The sequence below is a fragment of the Plectropomus leopardus genome, chromosome 16 (assembly GCF_026936395.1).
Source record: "Plectropomus leopardus strain MGB_pleo_1.0 chromosome 16, ASM2693639v1, whole genome shotgun sequence".
Lineage (NCBI taxonomy): Eukaryota > Metazoa > Chordata > Actinopteri > Perciformes > Serranidae > Plectropomus > Plectropomus leopardus.
This window is the reverse complement of record NC_142191.1, coordinates 19,504,486-19,520,586: the sequence shown is the minus strand read 5'-3', so window position 1 is coordinate 19,520,586 and position 16,101 is coordinate 19,504,486. Positions and strand designations below refer to the sequence as shown.

The following is a 16,101-nucleotide window of genomic DNA, read 5'->3' as shown; positions in this document are numbered from 1 at the left end:
GTGGTAGGCCACCACAATTAACACATCTACAACCAAGAAATAGATTTTCTAGTACTACTGAAATACACATAACGTGCCATTATTAATAAACTGCTTTCTCGTATGGAGCGTACTGTTGTCACAGATGGAGTAGCAGAAGACCATGTGTAGTGAAAGTGAAACTAAACCGTTCATTGTGCTTGGTCTAAAAGCTTGCATTTACCCAGTCTGCACTCTGTTACACTTGTCTCCATTGATCTGATTAACTCTGACCAATGTCCATGCTGCAACTCAGAATGCTGCTGAGGGATAAAAATAACTCATGATGAGTTTCGCCTGCGCTGTGTTCACAGACCCGCAAAAACGTCCAGTCCATACATGGACGGATGTCAGTAACAAGTATTCAACCTTAGTCACGAGTCATCAGTGTCAATATTTGCAAGCTTTTTCTGATTTTCTGAAGTTGAGTCTGAGCTCATCAAATCCATGCTTTGACTCTGATTGGTGTTTATACAATCATGTCAACACCTCTGAGGTGTTAAACATAACATCTGTCCATTTAAATCTTGGGTTGCTGTAAGCCTGCAATAGTCGTGATCAATCTGGTTATCACAACTCATCCAAAACCTGATCATCTCTGATTCAAACAAAGCACATTGGTGCATTTCACTGTTTTAGCTAAACGACCTACATAAAACCCAATGAGATCATAAAGAGCAAAAAAACCCTGGACCAAAATCAACAAACTGAGAACTAGTTCCCAAAGTTTAACTCAGAAAAAAACATACACAAACCAATCCCAACAAACTAAAAATTCCCTTACAGAGCTGGGGGGCATCTGTCTTGCTTTATGGCTGTCTTTGAACTGCCTGTGTCAGACAGATTCCTCCTGTAAAAGACAGCCTGCTCTCAGTGTGTTCGCTGTGGATAAACAGAGGTTTTGAACTGAAGTGATTTGAGCTGGAACAGAACAATAAGACCTCCAGAAACCAACGGTGAAGGAGCAGCAAGACAAACAAACTGAGGCCAGACACGGAGCTCAGCTATGGCCGCAGAGGTTGTCAGCGGTACTCCTAAGTCTGATGAAAGATAGATAGCAGGGAGGAGGTGGAGGAGGAGGAGAAAAGGAGGGGAAATGTATGAAGGGGGCACAGAGAAGAGGGGGAAGGATGTGGGGGAAGGATGTGAAATAAAAAAAGAGCAAAGTGCTGAATGTTTTCAGAGCAGTGCAAGAAGTCAAATCATCTGTCAAAACTAAAACATTCCCCCAATGCAATATTGATAGATAGATATTGAAAGATTAAACCTTTTTATTTAATATTTAGGTTTGGACAATGCAGAAAAAATGTTATGGACAGCCATAAATATTTTAACTTTTGTTTGCTGCTTTGATATTTAATAGTTGAGCAGGATGTCTTTTCATTCAGAAGAGACAAAAAAGATAGAGAAAGAATTCAAAACTAGAAGAGTGAATGGGAGAAAGGGAGGAAGAGGAGAGCAATCAGGAGGCCAGGGGATGAAAGGAGAGACAGAAAGACAGAGCAAAGAGGGGACAGGAAAGAAAGAAGTAGGCGAGAGGGGACGGAGGATTAGGAGTAGCGGAGGAGGGGAAAGTGTCCGCGAGCGTGTGTGTGTAGGGGGGCTCATTATTGACACCATGTGTTACCACAGGAAGCTGCTTGGGAAAATATAAGCACCCAGAAAGATCAGAGAGCGAGACAGAGATGAGAGAATGACATGGAGAAAGAAAGATAAGGAAACGGAGGTCATCCCGAAGTCTTTGCAGCTGCAGACGTGTATGTTTGTGAGTGTGTGTATGTGTATGTTTGTGTATGTGTGAAAGGGTCAGTAGCCTCTGTTTTAACAGCTGAATATCTGTATGTCAGGCGTGCAGTGTTTTAGCCACAAGGTCACGGTGTCAAACCCATAGCGAACATGCACTCAGATCTATCCATCCATCCATCCATCATAGACATGCATACATATTTCAAATGAACACTGTTTTGCTTGATGGGATTTTCATAGTAGCAGAAAAGTTGTTAAAGTTAAGTTTCTCCAAAAAGTCTCAATAATTTTTATTTATGTTTAGACAGTCGATACAGTATGAATAAGCAGATAAGACTACTAGTATAAAATATGTCATTGTGGAGATGAAATTGTTAATCAATTAGTTAATTAATCTGGACTTTTTGTTGGACAAAGAATTAATTATGAAAACTATAGATGGGCATTTAAGGTCATTTCCACATTCAAGTACTCACATTCAACTATTATGGTGTACTCTAGAAGTGACAAAAAAGTATTATATTACATCTTATATTTATTAAACAACCAGGCTTTAGATAATAAATTAAACCAAATATGCAATGTTAATCAGCAAACTTTCTGTAGCTGCCCTTTCATAGGGGAGGCACAGTACTATGAAGCCACCCTCCTGCTGCTCAGTTCAATGATTACCTGGTAAGCATGAGCTAACACAGCGGTTTCACTGTCCCAACAAACTCACACCGATTTAGCAAAGGCTCAACTCTGTCATTTAACCTGCAGGTGATCATTAGGACCATTAGGCTGTGTAATACTAAAGGTCTACATGTTTTGCTGTTTGGTGAGCATTCTTGACTTTCTCGCTACCCTTTTAAATTCAAGCAGCTGCAGCACAGAGGAGATACTTGGCACAGAGAAAGAGAGAGACTGCTCCTCTGCTTAGAAGTGGTGAGATTACAGCTCAAAGCAGGTTAACACGCTGCAGTCTCCTGCTTTTGTTTGATATCTAGTCAGCAAAAAATGCTGCAAATTTGCGATTGCTCACCACTGTTAGCTTGTTTAATATATTACACAAATGCCGCTGTCACACTGAACATCCAGCTGAGCCCCATTCAAACTTTAAAACTTCACATGGAAAACAAAACAAATTGTCGAATATTCATATTGAACAGCCAAATCCAATTAATCTGACATGATTCTGAATCAGGCTCAATCCGAAATTAATCCATTAATCAAAAAAATAATCAGCAGTTTATACTACAATGCAAAATAATTAGTTGCAGCCCTAAGCTTTTCATTAGGAAAAGTTAAATTAAAAGAATACTGAACATTGTTTTTTAGCCATTTTTAGCAATGTAAGTTTCAAGACTAGGTGCTAGATTAAATGGGTTAAATAGTTTATAAGGGATTTGTAATAAAAACATTCAAGTAATTTACATTTTGTATTTTACTATTTATGTTAGCAATCTGGTAGATTAAATGTAAAATGCTACATACAGCAGCAGCAGCCATCTGTGTAAAAATCTAAAATGTTCAGAGGAATGAAACCATCAAACTGCTCTGTACTGGTGCTTCTGATTAAAGATGGGTACTTTTAGTGTTTGCTTATGAAATCCTCCACTGAAAATTACAGATTGGAGTACATGGGACATGACCTGACAAGACACTAATTTTTATTTTGAAGCCTCTCAACGTGAAGCACTGATGCTAATAAACACATTTACTTGAATTCATTTCCATTATTTTTCACATATATTGCAAACACATGGAATTATATGTAAGCAGAATGGGGTCTAAAATAAGGAATTAATTCAGACAAAAGCTGGAAGTTAAACTCCAACTGAAAAAGTTTGTCACCAAACCTATTGTTCAGTTTTTATATATACAAATCCATATCACAGTCTTTCTTATTTTTTAGGCACAGTAAACACCCTGGGTGCAGTAGCTTGTGCAAATGCACACATGCACACCCCGTATGTACTCACATGCACACACATTTACCAATTCATCAACTCTGTGCCCTGTTTCTTTCTATGTCTAAGCCCACAGTAGAATGAAGCTGGGCAGAGCAGCTATTGTGTCCCTGGTAGAATTAACTATTGATTTTCTCCTCAGCATTATCAATGCTGTTCTGACAACAAAACAGCTAAGACACACTCACACACATGAGCGTACATACACATGCACAGACCCAGATTTTGTTCAGTGTGAGATGTGCTTTGTAGGAGGCAGTATGGCCCCACAGGGAAAAGCACAAGTCAAATAATAACACGCAATTGTAAGAAGCACAAACTATCAAATACATAAACAATGATGCATGCAAATAAACATGAAAAACAAATTGAACCACATGATTTGAGTCTTGTTATCACACATGCATAGGATAAACACTGTCCCATGAAACATTAGACTGTGTTTATGTATAACATGTTTATGCATTACTTGTGCAATCAGGACTTAACATTTGCAAACATCCATATGCCTACATTAGTCTCAAATTAATTGGAATACATTGGCATAATTACCATAAATAAATGCCAACATGGTCATGTCAATTACCCTGTTACAGTCACTATTTGTGTTTTCAAAATTGAAATCATAAACCCATTTTCTTTCTGCTGTTAAGAGAAAGCTACTACTTGTCCCACCCCCAATGTGTGTTTGTTTTCAGTTTTGCAGGAATAGAAAAACATGTAAATCATTTTTTTCACCCACAACGCATCATTGCAAAATGTTCCAGTGTTATTTCTGCTTTTTTTTGTGCCATAAAGCAATCTAGCAGATTTCTTGCCAAAACTAACAGATTCATGTAAAATGTACTACAAGGGCTTTAGGGGCTACCAATCCTTCTGAAAATCAAAATGATTGATCTATATTCTACATTAGGGGTGATTCAGTGATTAACTGTCCAATAACATCGATGCAAAGTGAAAACATCGATCCATATCAACATCTTCAAGTTACGCCTTCATTTTAAAATGTCCATTGCACATCTGTGTTACTGTCAAACAGTGCCAGGCAGATACTGGCAAGCAGCCAAGAAAAAGACAACGAGGATGTTTACTCCTCTCTTGGGAATAATTCAACAGTGTGGAAATATTTTTGATTTCTGAGACAAGACAGATCAACAGACAAATCGTATGCCATATGTAAGCAATGCTGTTAGAAGATAAAATAGTCAGAAAACACGATGAACATGGAGGGGCATCTTACTCCCCTAACTTTTTGCTCTTGTTAAGGCAATATTAGCTGCTCTGGTTTAATAATGTTAGGCCGGAAAAAACATGCATGCCAGCTGAAATTCCACCACAATGTTCTGTGAGGAGAAGCAGTGACTAAATGTGAAAAAAAGTCTAAAAAAAAAAATGTTTTTGTTAACCTAGGAAAAATTTTCTAGCTGCTAAGCTAATTCATGCAATGTAAATAGGCTTCAAGTAATAATGGTGTCTAGAAAAAAACAACTGTTTTGACTAGAAACCTTGACAGTTACAAAGGAGCTGAATTTATACTTTAGTGAAATGTTACTGTTGTTAAGCCATGTTTTATGTCTTAGAAAGTAGAGCAGGCTGTGGCTCAGCAATAGAGCAGGTTAGCCACCTGATGCAAAAGCCCTCCACCTGCAGCCCAGAGGGGAGCAGCTGCGACAACCAGATTTTGGTATACTGCCATTACCTGGGAGTAAACCAGCTGTCACAGATGTTACAAGGATGTGCAGTGAGGCAGGGACACACTTGTCTTACACCAACCACAGCCTGAGAGCCTCTGCCATACATATACTGTCTGATAAAGGACTCAAGGTGACGGAGATCATGGCAGTAAAGTGCCTACAACCAAATCAGAGCCGTGATGATATACTGCACAACAGCACTCCCTCTCATGTGATATTGCTTAATTTTATGTATGTTAGTAGAGTCAGTTCAAAGTAAGCTTTATTTCACCTAACCAGTTACAGTTATTTGCAATTATTTATGTGTTGTTGTTTTTTTCTTTTATGGCCAAAAGCAACAAAGAAAGGTGGCAACTTCTTCTGTAACTGAAAGTAAAAGCGTTCATGTCATCTCATATTGATTGAAGGTCTCTGAACTGATTCGCTGAATAAAAATTATATTGTCATACTCTCTCACATCAGAAAATATTGTATTGCTGTCCAAACAATATAATATCATACTGTGATGAAACTACTGATTTACAACCTTTTTCTACATGTAGTTTTCCTAAGTTCAGCTCCAAAAGTTATATTGTTAGTGCATACTTTACTTCTTGATTTCAGCAGGTATCACTTAGCTGCAAGCCTGCGTCTTGACCTACTTCTGCCCCACACTGTGACAAGTGTCAAGAAAAAAAAAAACAACCCGACTAAGATTTAAAATGTCAAAGTCAGTGCCACTGAATCCCTCTCTCTCTTTTTTCTTCTCCAGCTGCACGTCTTCCTTATTGACAGGAAGGATACAGCACTGTTCCAATTTAGCACCTGGCTAATTTTAGCTCCCAGAGGATTCCTCTAAAGCACACAAACACAAACACACACACACACACACACACACACACACACACACACACACACACACACACACACACACACCTGTTAGTGTTCATGTGATCTGTGTCTTTGGCACAATGTCATTGATTAATTCTTGGCTGCCTTGAAGCCAATGACAACTCCACAAACATGTTCTGACAGTAAGATACAAACATATACAAACATACGAGTGCTGTAATGAGACTAATTTCATACATCAGATTTGCCAAAATAAGATTACCCTTAAGAGCGCAAGCAGAAACACACAAACACCAAGTGCCAGGTGGAGTCTAAAACTTCAAAATGCCACGTAATTAAAAAAAAATAAAACTTCTGTTGGGAGTTTGAATGTCAAATGTTAACTCCTTTAATTCAATAATGATGTGTTCCAGCAAAAACAACACTGTATTTCCCTTTATTCTCCTATAACTATAATTATACACTGTCAGCTAAAACAGATTTAGACATAAAACTTGCCCTTGTACTTTCCAGGTGCAGCCAACAGGCAGATCACATTGATTTGGCAACATGTTTGTGCAAAGTGACTTACAATTTTTCCCCACATACTTTTCAGCGTCTAGCTCAGGGACTTTTTGACCGACATCATTTGACCAACACTGGATTTCCTGAGGCTGATATTGATTTCAAAGTTTGGGTGGTTAAAAAATATCAGATAGTGGTATTTCAGCAAAACATAACATAATGTCTTTTTTTTATTATTGTGACCAGTGCACATACTATGCAGGACATTTCACAGTTTCTACACTGAAGAATAAAGCGCCTCTAACTAACCTCAAACGTAGTTTAGCATTTCTTTACTGCGATTTCTCAGCAGACAGTTATGTCTACAATAAGCAATATAAGGAATGACAAATCAACCTGATGGATTAATCAGTCCAACTGTTTGACATTTGGACAGGTGTTGCCAGGGTCCAAGCCATTATCCCTTCAATTACCAGACAAACCTTCTGAGTGACAGATCATGCCACAAGCAGTTCTGAGACAATTAGCCAATTAAATGATTTGTTGATTGACAACAATTAGGATAATCTATAAAATATTGACATCACTGATCAAGAACAACCAAAAACAAACATTATGGAGCAGTGGTGGAATTTAAGATACATACATTTACTTAAGTATTGCAATTTTTTATATCATACAAATATACCACTGTCTATGTGTTTTTAACTTAATAACCATATCTACATTGACTGATCAGCTCCCAGTTCGTCTCTGAGTGGCAGATACCCCTAACATGCTACATTGAACAGAAACAAACACTGCTGATTTCTTCACCTGGAGCTGCCATGAAAAAAACGTTGGTTCAGTAAATGTCTGCTGTCAGCCAGCCTGGTGAAGGTAGTTTGGCCGACCACTGTCCTCTCAAGCTCACCAAGAGCTGCTGCTGACAAAAGGCTGACGCTGTATGCAGGTCAGAGTCGGTGTAGACTTTACTACTATCTCTATGGCGATGATAGTAACAATAGCCATCACACCACGCTACAAAATGACACTGTTCGCAACATGAAAGAAACGTGTCATATCCTTTGAGTAACACTCATCAGACGTGTCGAGCGCCCTACCAAATTCAGACTTTGCAAGTACCTTTACTGTTGATACTTTAGGTACCTTTTACTGCTACATCATTCTGAATGCAGGAGATTTACTTATAAAGAAGTATTTCTACACTCTGGTCTTGCTACTTTTGCTCGAGTAAATTGATCTGTATACTTCTTCTGCCACTGATATGGTATGAATGGGACTCAGAAAATTAAAAAATAAGTGTAAAATGTTTGTCTGTGTGTATTCCAACACCACTCTAAAATACAGCACCCGTGTATCCATAATCTGCATTCATCTGCATGTTTTAACAAACTACATCTAATTTTGCTATATAACCTGTTATTACAGCACAAAGCCAACAAAATTAAACTCTTCGAATCTTCCTGATTTGTTTTCCTTCGTGCCACCTTGCTTCCTTCCATTCGACCCTTCCTTCCTCTTATTTTCTAGGACACATTGATTATATTCACTGAATTTGGGTCCCAGGCTGAGAAAGTCTGAGCGCTCTCCCCTCTGGTGTATTCCATCAAATCCATTCAGCTAAGCTCGACTGCTTTCACATTAACATAGCAGACTGAGATCAACATATTTTAGAAACATTATGACACTGGGATGAATTCACCTAATAAAAATGTTGATTTCTCAGATGGGCAGAAAACCATACTCTGGATTCACATCACATTCACTGTGATACCTCTGGTGACTTCACATCACAGCACATTCAGCCTGGCTTGGTTAAACCCGCATTACCATAAACTTATAAACACATCTGCAGTTGCTCTGAGGAGACCTTTTATCTACAAATTAACTATATTTTACATTTTCAGCATTGATCTTCCCACTGAGAAAAATATAGGATCAGGCTGCACCTTTGATTATGCCAAAGTCCAATAAACATCAACAGGGAAATCAATCGGTTTTCTAACCCTTCCTGAAATGTTTGCTTTTTTAAGATGCAGTATGAAGTTTCTTCAGGACAGTGATATTATGAATAAGTCACATGGATTTGCTTAATAGAAAATGTTGATTTCTCAGTTGGTTTACAATCCTTTTCTGGATTCATTCCACACTGGTGTCTCTAGTGAGTTGACTTCATATCCATTCATGCAAATCAGCCTGGTAACATTCACATTAACACACACATAATTCCAACATGTCAACTTTTCCGGCAACTTCTTGGAACTTTTCAAATTTTTGCCAGCGTCTGTCACAAAATCTTGACATTTTACTATCTTTTGTCGACATAGCTGTTGGACTTGACTTTAGACTCTCATGCATCATACTGACTCATCTGCTCATCTGAAATTCAGAGTTCAAAACTTATACTGCAAGAACAATTATATTTATGTAAAGCATATGCAATAAGGTCTTTACAAGGGCAAAACAATTCATCAATTTATCAAAGCTATGCTGCTGTTTTGTTTGTTTTCTGCTGATTACGCTCGACCTTTCTGGCCTGATGATGATGCAGTGTAGTCACTGTTCAACTACTGTTGGCATCAAACCAATATGAAAACACTATTAAGGCCTAGTATGTAGGATTTAATGGCATTTAGCGATGAGACTGCAGATCGCAACCAACTAAAACTTCCACCGTGTGCCAAGCATGTAGAAGAACTACAATTGCCAATGCGAAAACACATATGGCCCTAACTAAAGCCAGTGTTTGGTATGTAATTTCTGGGCAACTGTAAATACAACACGGAAAGCTCCGTGGATGAGGACCCACTCGATATGAAGATATAAACATCTTAGGGGGCAATCACACCAAGATGCATTGTGCCAGGCACGGCCGCCCAAAAAATGCCTTGAAAGCGCATCTGGAAAAACAGCTGGGAGTACCTGTGGAGTGGGGCTACCTGCGCATGGCCAAAAGTAACACTGACAAGCTGTTCAACTCCATGCCTTGAACAGAAATGTTGAAAATATTTCAACTTTCACTCATGCCCAAAAACCACATCACACAGCAGTAAGAGAGGAGCATCCGACAGGCATGCTGCACCATAGGAAAGCAACAGTTTTTCTGGCGACGCAGCTCTAGTGATGCGTCTCGATGCTCTAGTGATGCGTCTCAATGTGATTGGCCACTTAGTCTAAAGTAAAATATGAAAAAGCATATTTATAAATATTTTTAAATACTGTGAAATTGTCCATAACAAGTTTGTAGAGATCAAAATGAGTCCACATTTTTCTCTGATTAGCAGTCTAACATGCAAAGATTTTAAATTTACAGTGATGTAAAAACAGAGAAAAGCCAGAAATCATATTTGGAGGCTTTAACTAGCAATTGTTTCAGGCTTTTTATGTGATAAACCACTTACAGCAACAGACAATATGACAACGTTTCTCTGTAATTACATTTTTATCATGAAATAAGCAACAATCAAAGTAGAGGTTTGGAAAAAAACTATTTTTTAGACTTTACCACTCAACAAAATTAAGTCAAAACCTAGTACATGACTTGACCCTGTAGGAAATGCTGGAGGGCTTTTGATTTGAGCCAGAAAGTGGCTGCAATCGCTCATATATGGAAACATATACACTACATACACTGGCTCCGCTGTTGTACTGCTAAAACATGATGGTGCCCAAAAATGGGCGAGATCACATTTTTTCCAACTGAGTCCTGCTAATTAAAAACTACTGAGGAGCACAGACCAAACAAGAATCCAGAAATCACTTATGTGAACTAATTAAGCTACAAGATACCTATTTAAACATTTAGACAGTCCATGTTCTATTTCCACTTCCTCCTCATAACAGTCGCGGCACCCATTCCAGCACTTTACTCACGTAATAGTCAATAACATTATATATAACAGTACATTTTAAGGCTTTTATTATACAGACACAGCTGTTCAATGAACAAATTGATTAGGTGATCCTCTTTCTTTCATTCAAAACTGCCATGTTGACCACAGCTAGCTACAGAAAATGAGCGGAACAAAGTTGCCAATCATCTGATGCAAGCATTATGCTTTCCTAAGCTCTGGCAACAGCAGTGGATTGAGCATTAAGTTGTTAAATTTTACCCATGTAGTGGTTAGCCAGTAAACTAGCTAGCTTGCTAATCATGCCACACTGGTTCCAGAAAATGAGGAATAACCAACAGTAATACAGGCTCTGTCAGTGCCCTTTTACTTCAAAAGTGCAATGGCCAATGGAGAAACACAGACACTTCCATCATCACAGACTCTGACCAATGATCTTACTTCATCACTCACTCACATACAGACTTTTGTGCTCATAGTGCTGGCCTCGCATGCTGCAGTCTAACCAATAACTGTAGAAAATGTTGTGTTCATGTATAATTACACCAGTCATAGAAGTTGACTGGAAAAAAAGGTTTTCAGGGCTGAGAAACAATAGTTCAGTTATCAAAACTATAAATTCATTTTGTTTCATCAAATAACTGTATCAGTATTAACCCGGCTTATTCATTATTTCTGTAACAAAGTCTAATAAGATGCCTGAGGTGTCTACAGTATTGAAAAATCCTTCTGCCCAACTCTGCTGCAAATTTTCTTGAATTTTTGTAGTGTTTGCCAAAAAAGTAAGTGTCTTTTCATCATCAAAAAATGTGTTTACATCCCCCTTTAAACCAGCCTAAAAAACTTTTCTGATACTGAGGAAACTGTTTCAAAAGCTTCCATTTCCATTCAGCTTTCTGTTGTTTGTGTATACTTCCAATCCCTCAATGACTCTATCTTGCTGCTTCAACCTCATCCTCTCTCTCGTGCCCTCTGAACCTTCCATATACCTGTTTCACCCATCCTTTCTCTGTCATTGAGGTCTCCTGCAATGCCTAATAACTCTTGAACGCACCCTCCTTCCTCTCGCCTCTCTATTTCAGCCCTCCTCCTCCTCCTCTTCTCTTTCTGATTATCTCCTGGTGTCTCTCAAAGCTCTGTCGCTGATAGAGAGCATGCCTGGCTGACACGCCTGGTAATGAGGCTTCTAATGCAGATGGCCTCTCCCGCCCTCTTCTACTCACTTTCTCTCTCTCTCTCTCACTCACACACACACACACACACACACACACACACACACACACACACACACACACACACACACTCACACACACACACACACACACACACACACACACACACACACACACACAAAGTATGAAGAAACACACACACCCTGATGGCAGACCCCCCTCCTCTCTCCTCTGCAGGAGGTCCAAAGCACTCCTGGGTTAAACAGTAGCTGGGGATGTTTTGAAGAAGATAAATAGAAAAAAGCATGACGAGCAATAAATTTGTCCAATCTCTTAAGCGACGGTCACCAATCCCTCGCTTTACAGACACACATGCAAACAAACCCTACACACACTTTGTTCAAACAGCGAACTAATCATCTTCATGTATAGCAAGTATTTGTTTTTATCTTTTAAAAATATCAAATTCAGAGCATTTTTGTTATGATTGGGACAATTTGATTAATAATAAGATTCAGTATTTTGCATGTTTTGACTTTTATTGTGCGTTGTGTAATATTGATTTTTTCCCAGCTGTCAATCCCCATCTCCACTTAGGGCATTGTTGCTCATTTTTCATTGTTGACTATGCCACAAAGCACATAATTAATCTTTACTACCGTCATTGAGACACCGAGCAGAAGAGCAGCGGCTCCTCTCAAGTGCATTCCATGACTCTGTTTGATCTTAAAAGAGTTGGTTCAGCGAAATGACAAAAAATAATATTGGATATTTTCTCACTTAACCTTGGTGGTATCCTGAAATATATTCTGATAAGAGATTAATTTGAGATTGCTGTCTGAGCAGCAATGAAGTGAAGAAGAAAATATTTTTTGTGGTGCTCAAGTATTGAAAATGGTATTTCATAAATTTAAACATCAATGTGTATTTCCAGAGTGAGTATCCCTGTTACTCTGGATTATCAACCAACCATGTCTTTGCTGGGATTGGTGGTTAACACTAAGGTCTGCAATTTATTCTGCGAAAGACTGTTTTTAGAAAGACATGCTGCTTTTGCATTTTTAAATGTCATTTCAATACTTTGAGCACCACAAAGTTTGGGGTGGTGGCAAAAGACTTCAGAGATGGATACCTTATCTGCATGGCTAGATCCCACTAGAGCAATTTTTTTTAAGTGTTTTCATAATTTGGGTGAACAGCCTTCAAGTCATGTTGGGATTGTTTGCTTTCTTAGAGGAATGCACAAAGGCTGGCCTGCCAGGTCAGTTAAAAGTACTGTATGTAACTCTGGAGAAAGATAGTTTATTGTTAAGGCTCCTTCTTGTATCTGACAACCTAGGAATGGAGACTCCCCAATCAAATATGAACCTGTTTACACCTGGTAACATGCATGTCAGTGATCCAAACACAAGTGGACAGCCAAGACACATCGCCATTTAGACCTGTGCCTGTCATGCATCTCCAGCTGACCACTTGTTTTTTTGCCAACTGTTTTTATTCATGAAGGCAGGTACAGCAAATTCATGCAATTACAAATCACAGAACCTTTCCTTCACAATTTTCCAGAGTTACATGCAGTGTCAGACGGGACACAGAGGACACATCCCCCTCAATATTTAGAACACGTGCATTTGTCCCCACCAAATAAAAAATGAAAGGAGCATTTAGGAGGACATTTACACCATGAAGTAATGCAGAAAGGGCACAGATTGATGTACAGAAATTCAACGAGATGCAGGAAATTTAGTGTTGGATGTTCAAAATTTTCTGGTGGAGGATCCCCCACCCCCCTGTTCCTTATGTCTTGTATGTCTTACAAACAAATGTAAAAAGGAGTAAAATGTGCCAACTTTGCTTCAGAAATGTCACGGATTAGAAGTATAAAGTAGCATGAAATTAAAATACTCACATGGAGTACCTAAAATACAGGTAAGTACAGCACTGGACTTTACACTTCTGCTGACAGATAAATAAATCATGTCTTTTTTTCCTTTTTAACTTAACATCCTGGGGCTTTATTTAGGTTACGGTGACCCTAAATTTGGATAATCAGCTTCTTCTTTTTTTTTTTAAATTTACAACATTAAGCATTTGATACTTTTTTGGCGGAGGGCCCCCTGTTTCATATGCATCCCCCCATCATTTAAACGAAAGCTACACCCCTGCATACAGCACCTTTAACTAGTAGAGCACAGGCTGAACCACCACTTACTCCACATAAAAAAAACATATAAATTACAGTCCTAACTTCATATCATTCTAAGTAACTGCACAAAATCCAAAAGCAACATGGCGCACTACCAAAGGTCAGTACGGTTAGTACCGATAACTATACTTCTTTAACAGGCTGAATCTTCTGAATCATCCAATGATTTTTAACTAACAAAACGAGCCATATGATTCAGTAGCATACATATAATTGAGACAAATGCACTGAAACTGTAAGAGAAGTTGGAAAACAAGACTCCCTGGGGGGTAGCCATAACTTATGAAACCAAATGACACACAGTGCACTCTGGGTAATGAAAAACTCTATTGGTTAAGCGATAACTGCAAAAAGGGCAATCCAAGTGACATCTATTTGTGTTGTATTAGTATATACAGTTCATAAATGTCAAGGTCTGTATTGTTGTAGGTATTCATGAGTCTAAAAATAACAACAAATCCAACTATGAACTGTATTTTCCTGACTCCTGGTGATTCATAACATTTCTCCAGTCACACAAACAACTAACATCTATGTCTTGCTCATGTGTGCACTCTTGTGTGTTTGTTTTAATTAAGCTGGGCACAGGGCATGTTACTGAGTCACATGATTTGCCCCCCTCTGTTAACGACGAACAACAGTGAAGAAACCACCAGCAAAGTGATAGGAACATTATAGAGGACGTGTTCTTGCTTACCAAACCGGTGTGAGGACGCTTAAAAGTCTCTCTCGTGGTCAGACATGACACTTTTCATTTGGCTAGCTCGTCGGCGCATAGGTGTAGCTAGCTGCTGACTGATTAGCTTATTAAGGGATATGAGCCAAAGTCCTTAGTAAGTGACACCGAGCTCATTTGAGTGTCGCTCCGCGATAAATGACCCTCGCGGTGCCGGTTATTGGTGTTTAGATCGGTAGTCTTATCTATCAGGTCTCGAGGACTCACCTCTCTGCTGGGCATGGCAGCATTGCCATAGCAACGCGGTCAGAAGCGCGAGCCGCAGTGGCTTCATTTCGTCCTGCCTGGAAGTTTGATATGGTACCGCGCGCGCTGTGGAATCAGCAGCGCTGTGTCCTCTCGCGCAGCTTTGTGTTGCGTTTAATGTCAGAGTAAAAGTTTCACAGAAGTTGACCCAAACTCTCTCTCTTCCCCCTCTCTCTCTCTCCTCCTCTGTACTCCTCCTCCTCTTCCCCTCTTCTCTCCTCTCTCCCCCTGCCCGGGTTTAAAGTTGGGTCAAAGGGGGGGGGGAGAAACTAATGAAAAGAACATGGAAATGTGAAGACTGAGAAAAGCAAGAAAGCAAGATGGAACATGTGCACAAATGCTAGCCTATACAAATAAACAAATGCAGCTGAAATTATTAGTGTAAAATCAGTTGTCAATTGTTTTTTGAGTGATTTTTCTTGCAAAAACACTCCACGGTTCCAGTTTTATAATTATGAGGTGTCGCTGCTTTTCCTTTTCATTAGACAACTAAACTATGATCTTTTTGGGTTTTTTTTAACTTAACGGACCAGGTCTGGCAACCCTGAAATTGGGGTAATCAGATGACTTTTTGTTATCATCCACCAAGCTTTAAAGCAGTATTGTATGTAAACTTTCCAAAGCTAGTAAAAAAAAAAAAAAAATCTAACCATGTAGAACTTTCTGAGTGTTAGGAGGTGCTAAAACATTGCATCCATAAAGGGATTTATGGCATACTATTCATCAGTGTGCAGCAGAACTGAAGAAGTTTTAAAAATAAAATCCTGAGATTCTACAGGCAAAAGAAATATTGTATTAGCGCAGCTTTGGCTAGCCTACTACAAACACAAAGCAGGGAAGTGAAAAGGAAAGAGTTGAAAAGAACTGAATGTAGCACAGAGCACTTCAGCAGTGAAGAGTTTGACTGAAGTTTTGGTCCAGCTGTGTCCAGTGAGTTACACAACTGTTCTGTGGCTCCTCCTGCTGCCCTGCTCAACTCACCACAGTCTGGGGCAAAACTGAGGCAGCCAGGCATGACCATTTATGAAAGCACAGACAAATGTATACACAGAGACATGATATAAGGGGAAACAATGTAAATATTTTATCCATTTGTGCAGAGAAGGTTGGTTACTAAAGTTAGAAAGTTGCTTGAAGCTTAC

The 16,101-nt window shown here is 39.0% G+C and overlaps 1 protein-coding gene across 2 annotated transcripts in view; it reads right to left on the bottom strand.

The window, feature by feature from the left end:
* The window catches only part of lama2 (laminin, alpha 2), a 246,784-nt gene extending 231,698 nt beyond the window's left edge, over positions 1-15,086 (bottom strand). For both annotated transcript variants that reach the window (XM_088089255.1, XM_088089256.1), the window contains exon 1: positions 14,921-15,086. In XM_088089255.1, the coding sequence (XP_087945381.1) occupies positions 14,921-14,987 (67 nt within the window). In that variant the 5' untranslated portion in view covers positions 14,988-15,086. The remainder of the gene's footprint in view (positions 1-14,920) is intronic.
* Between the last annotated feature and the right edge of the window lie 1,015 nt (positions 15,087-16,101).